The sequence below is a fragment of the Gossypium arboreum genome, chromosome 5 (assembly GCF_025698485.1).
Source record: "Gossypium arboreum isolate Shixiya-1 chromosome 5, ASM2569848v2, whole genome shotgun sequence".
NCBI lineage: Eukaryota > Viridiplantae > Streptophyta > Magnoliopsida > Malvales > Malvaceae > Gossypium > Gossypium arboreum.
This window is the reverse complement of record NC_069074.1, coordinates 17419275-17431539: the sequence shown is the minus strand read 5'-3', so window position 1 is coordinate 17431539 and position 12265 is coordinate 17419275. Positions and strand designations below refer to the sequence as shown.

Sequence of the window (12265 nt, the reverse complement as noted above, 5' to 3'; positions counted from 1 at the left end):
GAGTAACCATTTTGTAACAAAATAATAACGTAAATGATTAAAATATAACATTTCAAATATAAGTAATTAAAACGTAACTTGAAACGAACAAAAATGACCATTTTAACAGTTTACCCTAACAACAAAGTACAAACAAACTTACTCTTACTTCGGCCCATATGTTTGTCAGAAAATTCTTAAGTTTTCAGTTTAACAAACGTATATCCGAACCCAAAAGCCCATTGCATTGCCTGCCAAGCGGCCCAACCGAACCTAATCAACTTCCAAGTCTTCAACTACCGTGTCCAACTCGAATGCCTAATATCTTCTCTATGCCAGTCATGAAAACAGAAGCAGAATTTGCTGGCTACAAAAATGTTCATATTCCCGGTCATCGCGCATCACCCATGACCTCGGAATGCTATATTTGTTTCATCGCCGGCGGCCGAAAATGCTGATATTAGTCCGTAACTGAGAAACTTTAAACCAATGTTCAGGCACTCTCGTCTCCACCGTCGTCCTCTACTTTCTCATCTCCACCACCCACTCAAATCCTTCCACGTGTCCTCTCCTCTCTTCTGGAAATTCCGGGACGAATACAAACTCACCCGACCCGAAATCCTCCCCAGGATCACCCGACTCCTCATCCTAGGCCGTTACAACGCCCTCAACGACCTCTCTTTCGACTTCTCCGATGACCTCCTCGATTCCGTCCTCCAAAACCTCAAATTAAACCCAAAAGCCTCTTTGTATTTTTTCAAATTAGCTTCCAGGCAACAAAAGTTCCGGCCCAACCTCACTTCGTATTGCAAAATCGTCCACATCTTGTCCCGAGCTCGCATGTACGATGAAACCAGAGCTTATTTATCCGAACTGGTCGCTTCATGTAAGAACAATAGCTCTTCTTATTTAATTTGGAATGAAATCGTCAGGGTTTATGATGAATTTAGATTTTCACCCTTGGTTTTCGATATGTTACTGAAAATTTTTGCTGAAAACGGATTGATCAAGGATGCTCTGAATGTGTTCGATAATATGGGGAAGTACGGTAGTGTCCCTAGTTTAAAGTCATGTAATTCTTTGCTGAGTAATTTGGTTAAGAATAGAGAAAGTTACACGGCTTTACTCATTTATGAGCAGATGATTAGGATTGGGATCGTGCCAGATGTTTTTACGTGTTCCATTATTGCTAATGCGTATTGTAAGGAAGGGAGAGTAAATAGAGCGGTAGAGTTTGTGAAAGAAATGGAGAATTCAGGTTTCGAGTTGAATGTGGTTAGTTATAATAGTTTGATTGATGGGTTTGTTAGCTTGGGAGATATGGAGGGAGCGAAAAAGGTGATGAAGTTGATGATTGAAAAAGGGATTTCAAGGAATGTCGTAACGTATACAATGTTGGTCAAAGGTTACTGTAAAAAAAGTGAGATGGAAGAAGCAGAGAAGGTGATTAAAGAGATGGAAGAGGAGTTGATGGTGGTAGATGCTTATGCTTATGGTGTGCTGTTAGATGGTTACTGTAAAGTTGGTAAAATTGATTATGCTGTAAGGATTCGAGAAGAGATGTTAAAAATGGGATTGAAGACAAATTTGTTTGTTTGCAATTCATTGATCAACGGGTATTGTAAGGTCGGTAAAACTCACGAAGCAGAGAGGATTTTTATGTGTATGGATGATTGGAAAATAAAGCCAGATTCATTTAGTTATAACACTCTTGTTGACGGGTATTGCAGGGTGGGGCATATGAGCAAGGCTTTCAAGCTTTGTGATGAAATGCTTCAAGAAGGAATTGAACCAAGTGTTCTAACTTACAATACCCTTCTCAAGGGTTTATGTTGTGCAGGTGCCTTTAATGATGCTTTGTTCCTTTGGCGTATGATGCTGAAAAAAGGGTTGACCCCTGATGAGGTTGGTTGTTGTACACTGCTTGGGGTGTTTTTCAAGATGGGAGATGTTGAAAGTGCTTTAGGATTTTGGAAAAGTATTTTAGCATGGGGCTTTTCCAAAAATAGGGTTATTTATAATACAATGATTAATGGACTGTGTAAATTTGGGAAAATGGATGATGCAAAAGAGATATTTGGAAAAATGATGGAACTAGGGTGCTTACCAGATGGAATAACATATAGAATCCTGAGTGATGGGTACTGTAGAATTGGAGAAATTGATGAAGCTTTTAAGTTTAAAGATAAGATGGAAAGGGAAGCAATTCTTCCTACAGTTGGAATGTATAATTCTCTTATTAGTGGAATTTTCAAGTCTAGAAAACTGAGTAAATTAGGGGATCTTCTTACCGAAATGCATACCAGGGGACTAGCCCCTAATCTTTTTACGTATGGGGCTCTGATTTCTGGTTGGTGTGATGTAGGAAACCCGAATAAAGCTTTTGGCATATTCTTTGAGATGACTGAGAGAGGGTTTGCACCCAACATAAAGATTTGCAGCAAAGTAGTCAGTTGCCTATACAGGCTTGGCAGGATAGATGATGCAAATATACTCCTGCAGAAGATGGTGGGTACTGATCCTCTTTTATCTCACTTTGGTTTGGATAGCCTGAGGGCCGATGTTAGTTGCGTAAATATTCAGAATATTGCTAATACTATTGACGAAAATGCCAAATGTTTTGCTCTGCCCAACAATGTGGTGTATAATATAGCTATTACAGGATTGTGCAAGTCTGGGAAAGTTGATGATGCTAGAAGGGTTTTTTTAGCTTTACTGCAACGAGGATTCAATCCCGACAATTTCACATATACCACTTTGATTCATGGGTATTCAGCCTCAGGTGATGTCAATGAAGCATTCAGGTTACGGGATGAGATGCTGAAAGTGGATCTTAAACCAAACATTGTTACTTACAATGCTCTAATTAATGGACTGTGTAAATCAGGAAATCTAGATCGAGCAAGGAGACTTTTCGATAAGCTCCCATTGAAGGGGTTAGCTCCTAATGTTGTTACCTATTATACATTGATTGATGGATATCTTAAAGTAGGTAAAACTTTTGAAGCCTCTAGTTTGGCAGAAAAAATGATAGAAGAAGGGATTTCCCCATCTTTAGCCACCAATTCTGCGTTGGTGAGTGGCCTATGTGAGCAAGAAGAGAAAGAGAAGGCTATGAAACTTTTGGCTGCTTAGGATGATGTGAAATGTGGAGATACATATATGGATATAACCAAGCTTCACGCAATTCGTGTATCCATTCCTTGATTTTAAGCCGTCATCAAACAGGATGGACTTGATAGAGTCCTCAGATCCTAAAGCATCAGAGAATTCATGTTTCGCATTTGAAACTATGTTGATGGAAGCTCGGAAGTCACAACTAAGGCACTAACCGGGATGGCTTTCATCATGGGAATGATTTTAAAGATTGGCCATCCTTGTTTTCTTCTTTATGATGGAAACTCAAGCTTTCGTTGCATATCATGCATTCCCTGATGATGATGATGATGATACGTGCATGAAATGCTTTAGAGCTTCCACTATATCTTACTCGTGATGGCAATCAGACACACGGAAGGTCCATTTCCAACATGCTCAATGGCAATCAGACGTAAGGGAGGTCCATTTCAAGCTTTGAAAATGAAGTCATATAGAATTTTTTGTATCAGAACCGAAGTCAGCTTATATATACATTGGAATTTGGTAACACATCATCTTTTTTTTTTTTTTAATTCATTCAAATACGGAACTTGAAATTGAATTGCTGAAATGTAACGCTTCATCTAACAAAAGGCGAAGACGATTAGATACCGAGTGTAGACAGTTCTTTCAATGAGGTCCGTATCGAACAGTGTAGCAAATACTCTCTATACGCAGATTACAATTTGTGGATCCAAGTTTCTCTCTCTCTCTTTTTTAAGTAATTAATGTTAAAATCTTTTAGAATGACATTGCTATAAAATCAAAGTTGAGCAGCACCACTGCTTTATGGAGAAAGGGAATTCATGGTTACATCACCATAATTGATATTTAGCAATAAAGCTCATTTATTCTTGTACGACACACCAACTTGTCCTTGATTTTACCTTGACAAAGATTGGTCATGTGTGTAATTTTCATATTTAAAAAAAAAAACAAACTTTCATGCAATTATTATTGTGTCAAAACATCCCAATTTTGTTTTAGAAGATAAAACAAAAAGAAATCAACCCAAAATATATAATAGAAAACTAGAAATAAAAATTTTATTGATTTAATGTACAATAAACAATTAAACATATAATTTAAAATTAATTAATCATAACAACACAAAATATGTAATGATATTAAAGTAATAATAGATTAAAATTATTAGTAAAAATTATATAAAATATATTAAAATAAAATTTTAGTTGAGTGGTAAATTTAATATTTTGTTAATTCAATTAGTATGGTTTCAAATCTCATCATTTTCATATTTTTATTGGCTTTTTTTAAAATTAAAAGGTTATAATACCTTTGAATAATATACTTATTTTAATTATGAAATGATAATTTCGTAATAATTCTAACTTGGTTATTTTAATTAAAAGGTTATAAAATGTTTACTAATCTCATTTAAGAATATGAACATATTTTGGCAAGTAGGATATATCTAAATCATAATAATGGTTAACATATTATTTATTTATTTATATAAAATTTTGATATTTCATGTAATAGCCTAAATTTTCAATGGTGTCGAACAGTGATTCGAGATCACTAAATCCGACAAATGAGTAGAAAATATTAATAATTTAGTGAATATAAATTAAATGTGAAGTTAGGAAAATTTTTGAAATAGCGAATAGTGTACTAGAAATAAATATTTAAAAAAATTAGAATCGAAAACAAGATATCGAGAGTTTGAAAATTTTAAAACGAGCCATAAATATTTATAAATATTTATGGAGTGTTAATAAGTTAGTATTAAAGTTTCGTCAAGAAATTTTAAAGTTTCAATAGTTAATTGAATAAAAAGGACTAAATTGTAACAAATGTAAAATTATGAGAAATGATTAAATAGCTTAAATGATTAAAAAAAAAGAGGGTTTAAAAGGCAAATAAACCCAAGGTCTATTTGGGCTGGACGGCAAGGGCATGAAATCAGCAGGAAAATTGATGAATTAAGGGCAAAATTAGAATATTGCAAAATTTACTTAATAAAGCTAGGACTAAAGTGGAATTATCTAGATTTCTCATTATTTTTCTGCATTCTCATAAGAAAAAACACCATAGAAGGGTTTTATTAAGCTGGTTTTTCATATTTTTACTGCAAGTAAGTTCAATTCTTGATTATTTCTTGAAATTTTTGTGTTTTTATGACTTTTACAACTAGGTCCACTTATTGAATTCATTAGTTTTTGATTTTATGAAAGAAATTGGAAGTTTCTATGAATATTTTCTGGAATTATATGATTATTTAGCGTGGAATTAGAGCTTTAAATTGTTTATATGCTGATTTTATTGAAAGAATTGAATAGAAAGTGAATGTTTGGGACTTAATGGTGAAAGAGTTTGAAGTTAGGGTTTTATGTGGAAATTATGAATTTAAATAATTGTGAAATAACTTATAATGTCTAGGTAAAGCATTAATTGGGAAAAATTAGCTTCGGGTTAATTGATCAAGGATTGAATTGTATGAACTGTGAAATTTGGGGCAAAAATCGAAATCAACATTTGCACTAAAATAGTTTTGGACAGAAGTAGTAGTCTAACTTTGAAAAATCACCAAAAATTGTATAAATCGAATTATAGAATGAATAAAATATTAAATTAAAGCTTATCGAGTCTAGTTTCTTATAGAAGAAACGGTGTAAGCAACGGAATTGTAAATCATGAAATATAATATATTTTGTAAGACAATATCAGAATGAATTCAGGTTCCCCTGTTCTGACTTTGAAAAATCATAAAAAATTGAATAAAAATAATTAGGGGATTAAATTTATATGTTTATAATCCTGAATGAGTCTATTTTCAAGAGAAACAAACGGGAAAATCATTTGAATCCTGTACAAGGAGATAATTAATTTTTAGTGAAGAAGGGTTGGAACTGTCAGACAGCAGAACATGGGAGACTTCAATGAATAAACTGTATTAATTGGCCCAACCAAAAATCATGAATTTTTTATGGTAAGAAGATATTGAGTCTAGTTTCATGAAAAATTAGCGGATCTTAATTTTGAGTTCTGTAGCAAAAGATAAAAATAATTTAGTGACTATGACACGGATGGACAGCATTGGAATATACATAAGTAAATAATGAAATTATAGATAATATTACTTATAAGCGGGTTGAAGATGAAGTCAATACTGATAAGTGAATGATTTTACAATGATAGATCGAGAACTCGAAGCAAGTCGAGGAAAAGAAAAAGTAGCTGATTAGTCCCTGAACTTTCACAAATTTTGCAAATCGACCCAGGTAAGTTCATATGGTTGAAGTTTAATGATTATATGTTAATTTTATGAAATATATAATGTATGATGAAATATATTTATTGATGAATAGAGAATAAAATAACAACCCAAAAATCGAATAAATGATCAAATTGAGTGGAACGTCGGATTTGAGTACTTCTGATCAGTGACAAGTGATAGGTGGTAGCTTTAGCTACACTTATCTGATCAGTGACAAGTGATAAGTGATAAGTGGTAGTTTTAGCTACACTTATCTGATCAGTGACAAGTGATAAATGTGATCAGTGTAAGATCGTGACAGGACTATGACTTCAAAAAGTGATAAGTGATCATACGCAAGACCATAGTTATACTATGGCAAAGTGAAAGTGAAGTACTCAATTTTCCGTAACCGTTCCCTAATTTGGTTAAAGAATGATATGTGACAAATGGGCCCAAAAGAATTAAAGGAAATGCATAAGTGGTAGTAAGTTTATACAAGGGAACTCACCGATGACTGTGGTTGACAGGTGAACTTAATAATTGTGTATATTGTATAAGTGTATAAATATTTGGTAAGATTTATGTTTTATGCCTATGAACTTACTAAGCTTCTATAAGCTTACTTGAGTGTATTCAATGTCTCTTGTAGATTGACGTGAAAGTATACGGAGGATCGGATCAACACAAAGGATCACATTATCCAAATTATCTCCGGTAGCTTTTGTAAATTTCCTTTTTGATTTATATGGCATGTATAAGGTTTGATGATTATATAAATGCTAAGACTTGTTTAATGAATATACATTAAAGTAAAGAATGATGAATATGTTAAATAGTATGATTATAATAGAAGTATAATTTGGTATCAAATTGATTGATATAAATTGGTTGGTTGGATTGGTCTCGGTTTTAAAATTTGCAGGGAAGGTTAGATATTTATAAAGGGGTTATATTGAACAAAAAAAAAAAACTTTGGGATTTTGCGAAAAATTCCCTATGGTTTTGATTTAATTCTGGTTTGGTCTCGAAGTATGTTTTGGGCTTTGGAGGCTCATCTAAAGGACGTCATGACATGTTTTAGTAAATGAATAGTATTTAACTCGTATTAACGAAAAAAATTAATTCGGTAAACTCTGGTAATGCCTCGTACCCTATTTCGGCGACGAATACGGGTAAGGGGTGTTACATTTCAGATAAGTTAATAAAAATTAAAAATCTCATCACACATGTATGTACATGGAAACTATAAATATAGAACATAAATGTGAAGTATTTGTTTAAAAATAATATATAATAAATAATAAAACGTACAGTTTAAAATTGATTAATAATAACAAATAAAATATGTACAACTCAACTGAGTTGGTGACTGGGTTAAGAGTGACATCAACTCAGTCAATAGCTTAAATAATAGCATAAATATACATTTGATAGAAATAATAAAATATGCATAATAAAATTAAGGAGGAGTATTTGATAAATTGACAAGGTACTTTTCTTTTTATTCCATAAATAATTGATACTTTGCCTTCAAAAATAAATAATTGATACTCAAATAACCTAATATTTAACTTATATTCAAAAATAGTACTAACCTTTAATTTATATCTTAATAGATTTCTTAATATAATATATTCATATTACACGAATAAGTCTTTAAACTTTAATAGGTGTTCATATAAAAGAATTTTAAACATTTATTATAGATTTTTATTATATATGTTTTTTTATATAATATCTAAAATTACTCATAGCTTCTCCTCAACCCTTAAATAAGATAAAAATATATTTTGGTGCATTTGAATTTATGATTTATTGTACTAATAACAATCTCGATATCAATTAAATTAATATTCAATGGGTGCAATTTAACATATTCGTACATTTGTTTGTGTTACTTTTGTATATATTCTATATTATGTTTTTTTTTAGTTTAGATTTCAATAATGCTGCTTATTAATTAAAGTTTAAATATTTATTTGAATATTTATTGAAGTTTAAAATTGTATTTAAGTGTATATATTTACGTGTTAATAATTAAAAAAATTGATTTGAATGTCACATGGTGAACTACCATGTTCGGCAGTAGTTTCACCAATGACTGCCATGGCATCAAAAACCTAATTTTCTTTTTCTGTAATTTATGTGTAATACGCAGAGTGAAACATGGATATGTCATGATGGAATCAATTTCAAAAGAAAAATATTTTATTATAAAATAATATTACTTTTTAAAAATAAATTTTCTATATATATTTTTATAATAAAACACAAAACGCGTTAAAATCAAGGAATTAAAAAAAGAAGCGAATTCAGAAAAAGGAAACAAAAATTGAATCGACAGGCAACAGTTTCCAAAATCATTTTAAAGAAAAATTGGTTAATGCTCGCTAATCGCTTTCATATCAAATCAACCGTACAAGGCCGGCTTCAGAAAAACTGGACCTACACGCTTTGAAAATTTCCTCATCCCAGCCGTAAGATTTTCACAACTTTCCAAGTTTTACCACGTGGTAACCAAGGAAGCTCCAATGACCTTCATGTACTCGCAAAATGCTTAATCTACCGACACCCTTCTCTTAAAAATAATACTAATAATCATTTTACTTTTCTTCCATGTCACAAAATTAATCTAAAAAAAACGTAACAAAGAATGCTGGCATTTCAGAATCGCTTCCAACCTCTAATTCACATAATTAATTAATTAATTAATTGAACCGTAGACCAATACTGGTTTTTCTTTCTTTCTTTTTTTTTTTAAATATAATCATTCTGAGGTCTCATTTCTTTGAATATAATTATCCAATGCATGCACTTAAATTAGTAATTTTTATCTAATTAATTAACAAATGAAAATTTTGGTGGAAAACTTAATCATAAGGGTAAATTTCCCTTTTTTATTAAATAGAAATAAAAAATTTGTGAAAAAAGAAACACTTATAATGAATGCATTATATAATATGCAGTTGTGAAGTGTCAACCCTATACTTTATTCATATTGGTTAAAAGAATCTCATCAGCTGGCACATGTCTTTCCAGCCATTTCCACGTAAAAGACAAATTCCACCCATTTAAATACCCAATTAACACCGATTTTGGTTTTACTATCAATTTCAATTTTAGATTTGAAAGGTTTTGGTTGGATTGGATTCTATTCCATCATTTATCTTCTTATGTCATATCGCATTTTAATTTCATTTATTATTATTATTATTACATATAAATTTCTATTTATATAATTATCGTTGCCCAACTAAAGCTTAACAAAAGTTGGAATTAAATCCATTAATGTCCCAGGATATAGGTCGAAGAAAGATGGAGTCTTTTTTCAGAAATTGGCAATCATAATTTTTTGCTACATGTAATAAAAAAGAATAGATTGTTTATATATGTTATGAATAAAAACTTATTTATTATGCTTTGTACTAAAGGAAAATTGAAAACCATGGAGTATTAAAAAGAAAGCAAGAAACTGATTATGTACAAATTAAGCCAATATTTATATTTATTAAACAAAAAATAATAATCATGAAAATTCACAAGACGCCCGATAACAGCTCTTTTGCTATACACATTTTGATTGCAGTAATCACCATACATCCGAAATGAAGATTTCAGGAACTCATTTTCTGGATTTTCTTCTCCTTATTCTTCTTACAAAAAATTTCATCATGTTCAAGGTGTAAAAGATTATATGCAGTATAATATAATTCCTGTTATAATCTACAACAAACAACTTTATCATCTCCCCCTTGTTCTCTCCCCATCATTACGCTTCCACCCTTTCTTGATGATTCCGTCACTTTCTCAGCAAACAAACACTTGCCCAGAAAAGTTGGCAGCTAACCAATTGTAGTCCAGCAGCAAATTAACAAGCATTTCCCGTTTCTTTCAATTCAATCAAGAATCTAAAGCGAATGGAGTTTGCAGGAGATCATATGGTGCCCACAAAGCGTCCAAAGGGCAGGGTCTGTTAGCATCAAGCCTCGCCCAAGGTTTCCCTTTTCCACTCCAATGTAAAAGGCTAACCGGTCCAGGATGCAAATCTCTGCACAAACCTCTAAAATTATCTCCCCCGAGCCCATGTTGGTTCCATCTATGATCAACCGGCACTATATTTCCGGCGAAAACTAACAAAAATGGTGGCAAAGAACCCAATTCGTAAATCCTTATTCTTTTCTGAAGCTCCATCCATTCTTCAATCTTTGTGGTGTAGTCTCCCTCTCTCCATCGATCAAGCTCGATTACCATAACTCCGGTGTTGAAGTAACAGGGTTTGCGGTTAGCAAAAGTTAAGGATAAAGAAGGGTTAGACCAAAACGTCGGGGTAAAATAGGTGGTGAAGTTTGCATTGCAATGCTCTGGTGCGGCCAAGACTGAGTCGTCTCCAAGTGGGGTTGCGGCGAGTTTAGCTATGTCATCGACGAGAACGAGGTCCGAGTCAAGGTACACGACACGGCGGACGCATGGAGGAAGGAGATTGGCTAAGTAGCTTCGAGCGTAGTTCAAAGGGCAATCCAGAGCTGAGCGGATGGAGGTCGAAATGAGGCGCGAGACAGAGGAGTCATCAAAAGGGTAGACCCGGAAGTTGAGGTATGGGAAGGAGGAAGAGATGGTGGCGCGTAAAAACGACGCGTTGGCCGTGGCAGAGGCTATGAAATGGAAGGCGATGTTCTGAGGGCAAGAGGAGTGTTGAAGTACCGAAAGAATAGCCGCCATGGATCCCCGGATGTAAGCCGTGTCAAGAGTCATTGCCACATGAACCGCTTGATCCGAGCACAAAATGGAGGCTTCACCGTCTGATTCATCTTCATCAACCGGCACAGCACAATCTGGAGAGTTGTAGAATTGTGGGGCTTCTTTGAATTGTTGGGTTATTGGTGTAGCGACGGTGACACTATTAGAGGCCAAGGCAATGACAGTGAAGAGTAACACAAGGAGCAAATCAAAGCGTGGTGGTTTACTCATTAGTGAAAAAGGGATGGTACGGTAAAGGACTTCAGGAGAGGATTTGAAAACAGGGAAGGGTGAGCTGCAAATTGGTGGCTAAGGCTGAAGAATGAGGTTACGGAAGGGGACTTTTTAAGGTGGCTGGTTAGTCTTAGAATTTTCTTTGAGGGGAAGTTGTTGTGTTCACATTGATTCTAGATTATTTTGCTTTGCTTTGCATAATGCGTTGAATTTTGTTCTCTATATATATGTATTCAAAAGGGTCCACACTATGGTCCTACATCCTTTTCCATCAATTCTCAAATGCTATTTCCTCATTTCACTCAATAAAGAAAGCTTTGCATTTTGGTAAAGAATTAGAGTTTCTCTCCGATGGTAACAAATTGATTGAGGTTTTGATCATAGTTTATAAATTTGTATGTTTTTAGTAATAAGCAAAGGTTTGTATAGCTATGTTTGATTACGGTATTTGGTGAATAATATGAAATCTCAATTTCCTAATAAATATTAGATGTAGTGCTAATAAAATATATTATATTTATTAACTAAAATAAACTATAAAATTAACATGGAAAACATTTCGTATTTTATAAATAAATCCTTATTATTGTCTAAATAAATGAAATTGCTTTTCTTTTCAATGTATTTACTTAAGAAAGCATGGACATGGACATATATTTTGATTGAAGTTTAAGAAAAAGGAAATAAATAAAAATCTATTAAAGCAATACTAGGGTTGTTGATGCTTCTTCATTGTAAGAAAATTTTAAGTATTTAGATATGGTAAAGAATCGCAGTCCCAGAAAACAATGGTTCATCAACCAGCAAAACAATTATGCTTTGTAACCAAGTATGCTCTCTTCTATATGTTTTTGCTACCTTCCATCCCCACAAAAATAAACATTGAATCCTTAATTGAAAATCACCTATCTTCATAACTTTTTTGGTACATTGCAATTTTATTTTTTAAGAGAA

General features: G+C 32.9%; 2 protein-coding genes across 2 annotated transcripts; one reads left to right on the top strand and one right to left on the bottom strand.

Moving 5' to 3' along the window:
- Window positions 1-258: 258 nt before the first annotated feature.
- Window positions 259-3815, top strand: LOC108484414 (putative pentatricopeptide repeat-containing protein At1g19290). The gene has a single exon (XM_017788189.2). The coding sequence runs from the start codon at window positions 469-471 to the stop codon at window positions 3112-3114; it is 2646 nt and encodes an 881-aa protein (XP_017643678.1). The 5' UTR covers window positions 259-468; the 3' UTR covers window positions 3115-3815.
- Window positions 3816-9816: 6001 nt separating this feature from the next.
- On the bottom strand, window positions 9817-11513 carry LOC108484351 (probable galacturonosyltransferase-like 1). Its single transcript, XM_017788107.2, has one exon. It carries the CDS (start codon window positions 11306-11308, stop codon window positions 10241-10243), a length of 1068 nt encoding a protein of 355 aa, XP_017643596.1. The 5' UTR covers window positions 11309-11513; the 3' UTR covers window positions 9817-10240.
- Window positions 11514-12265: the final 752 nt, after the last annotated feature.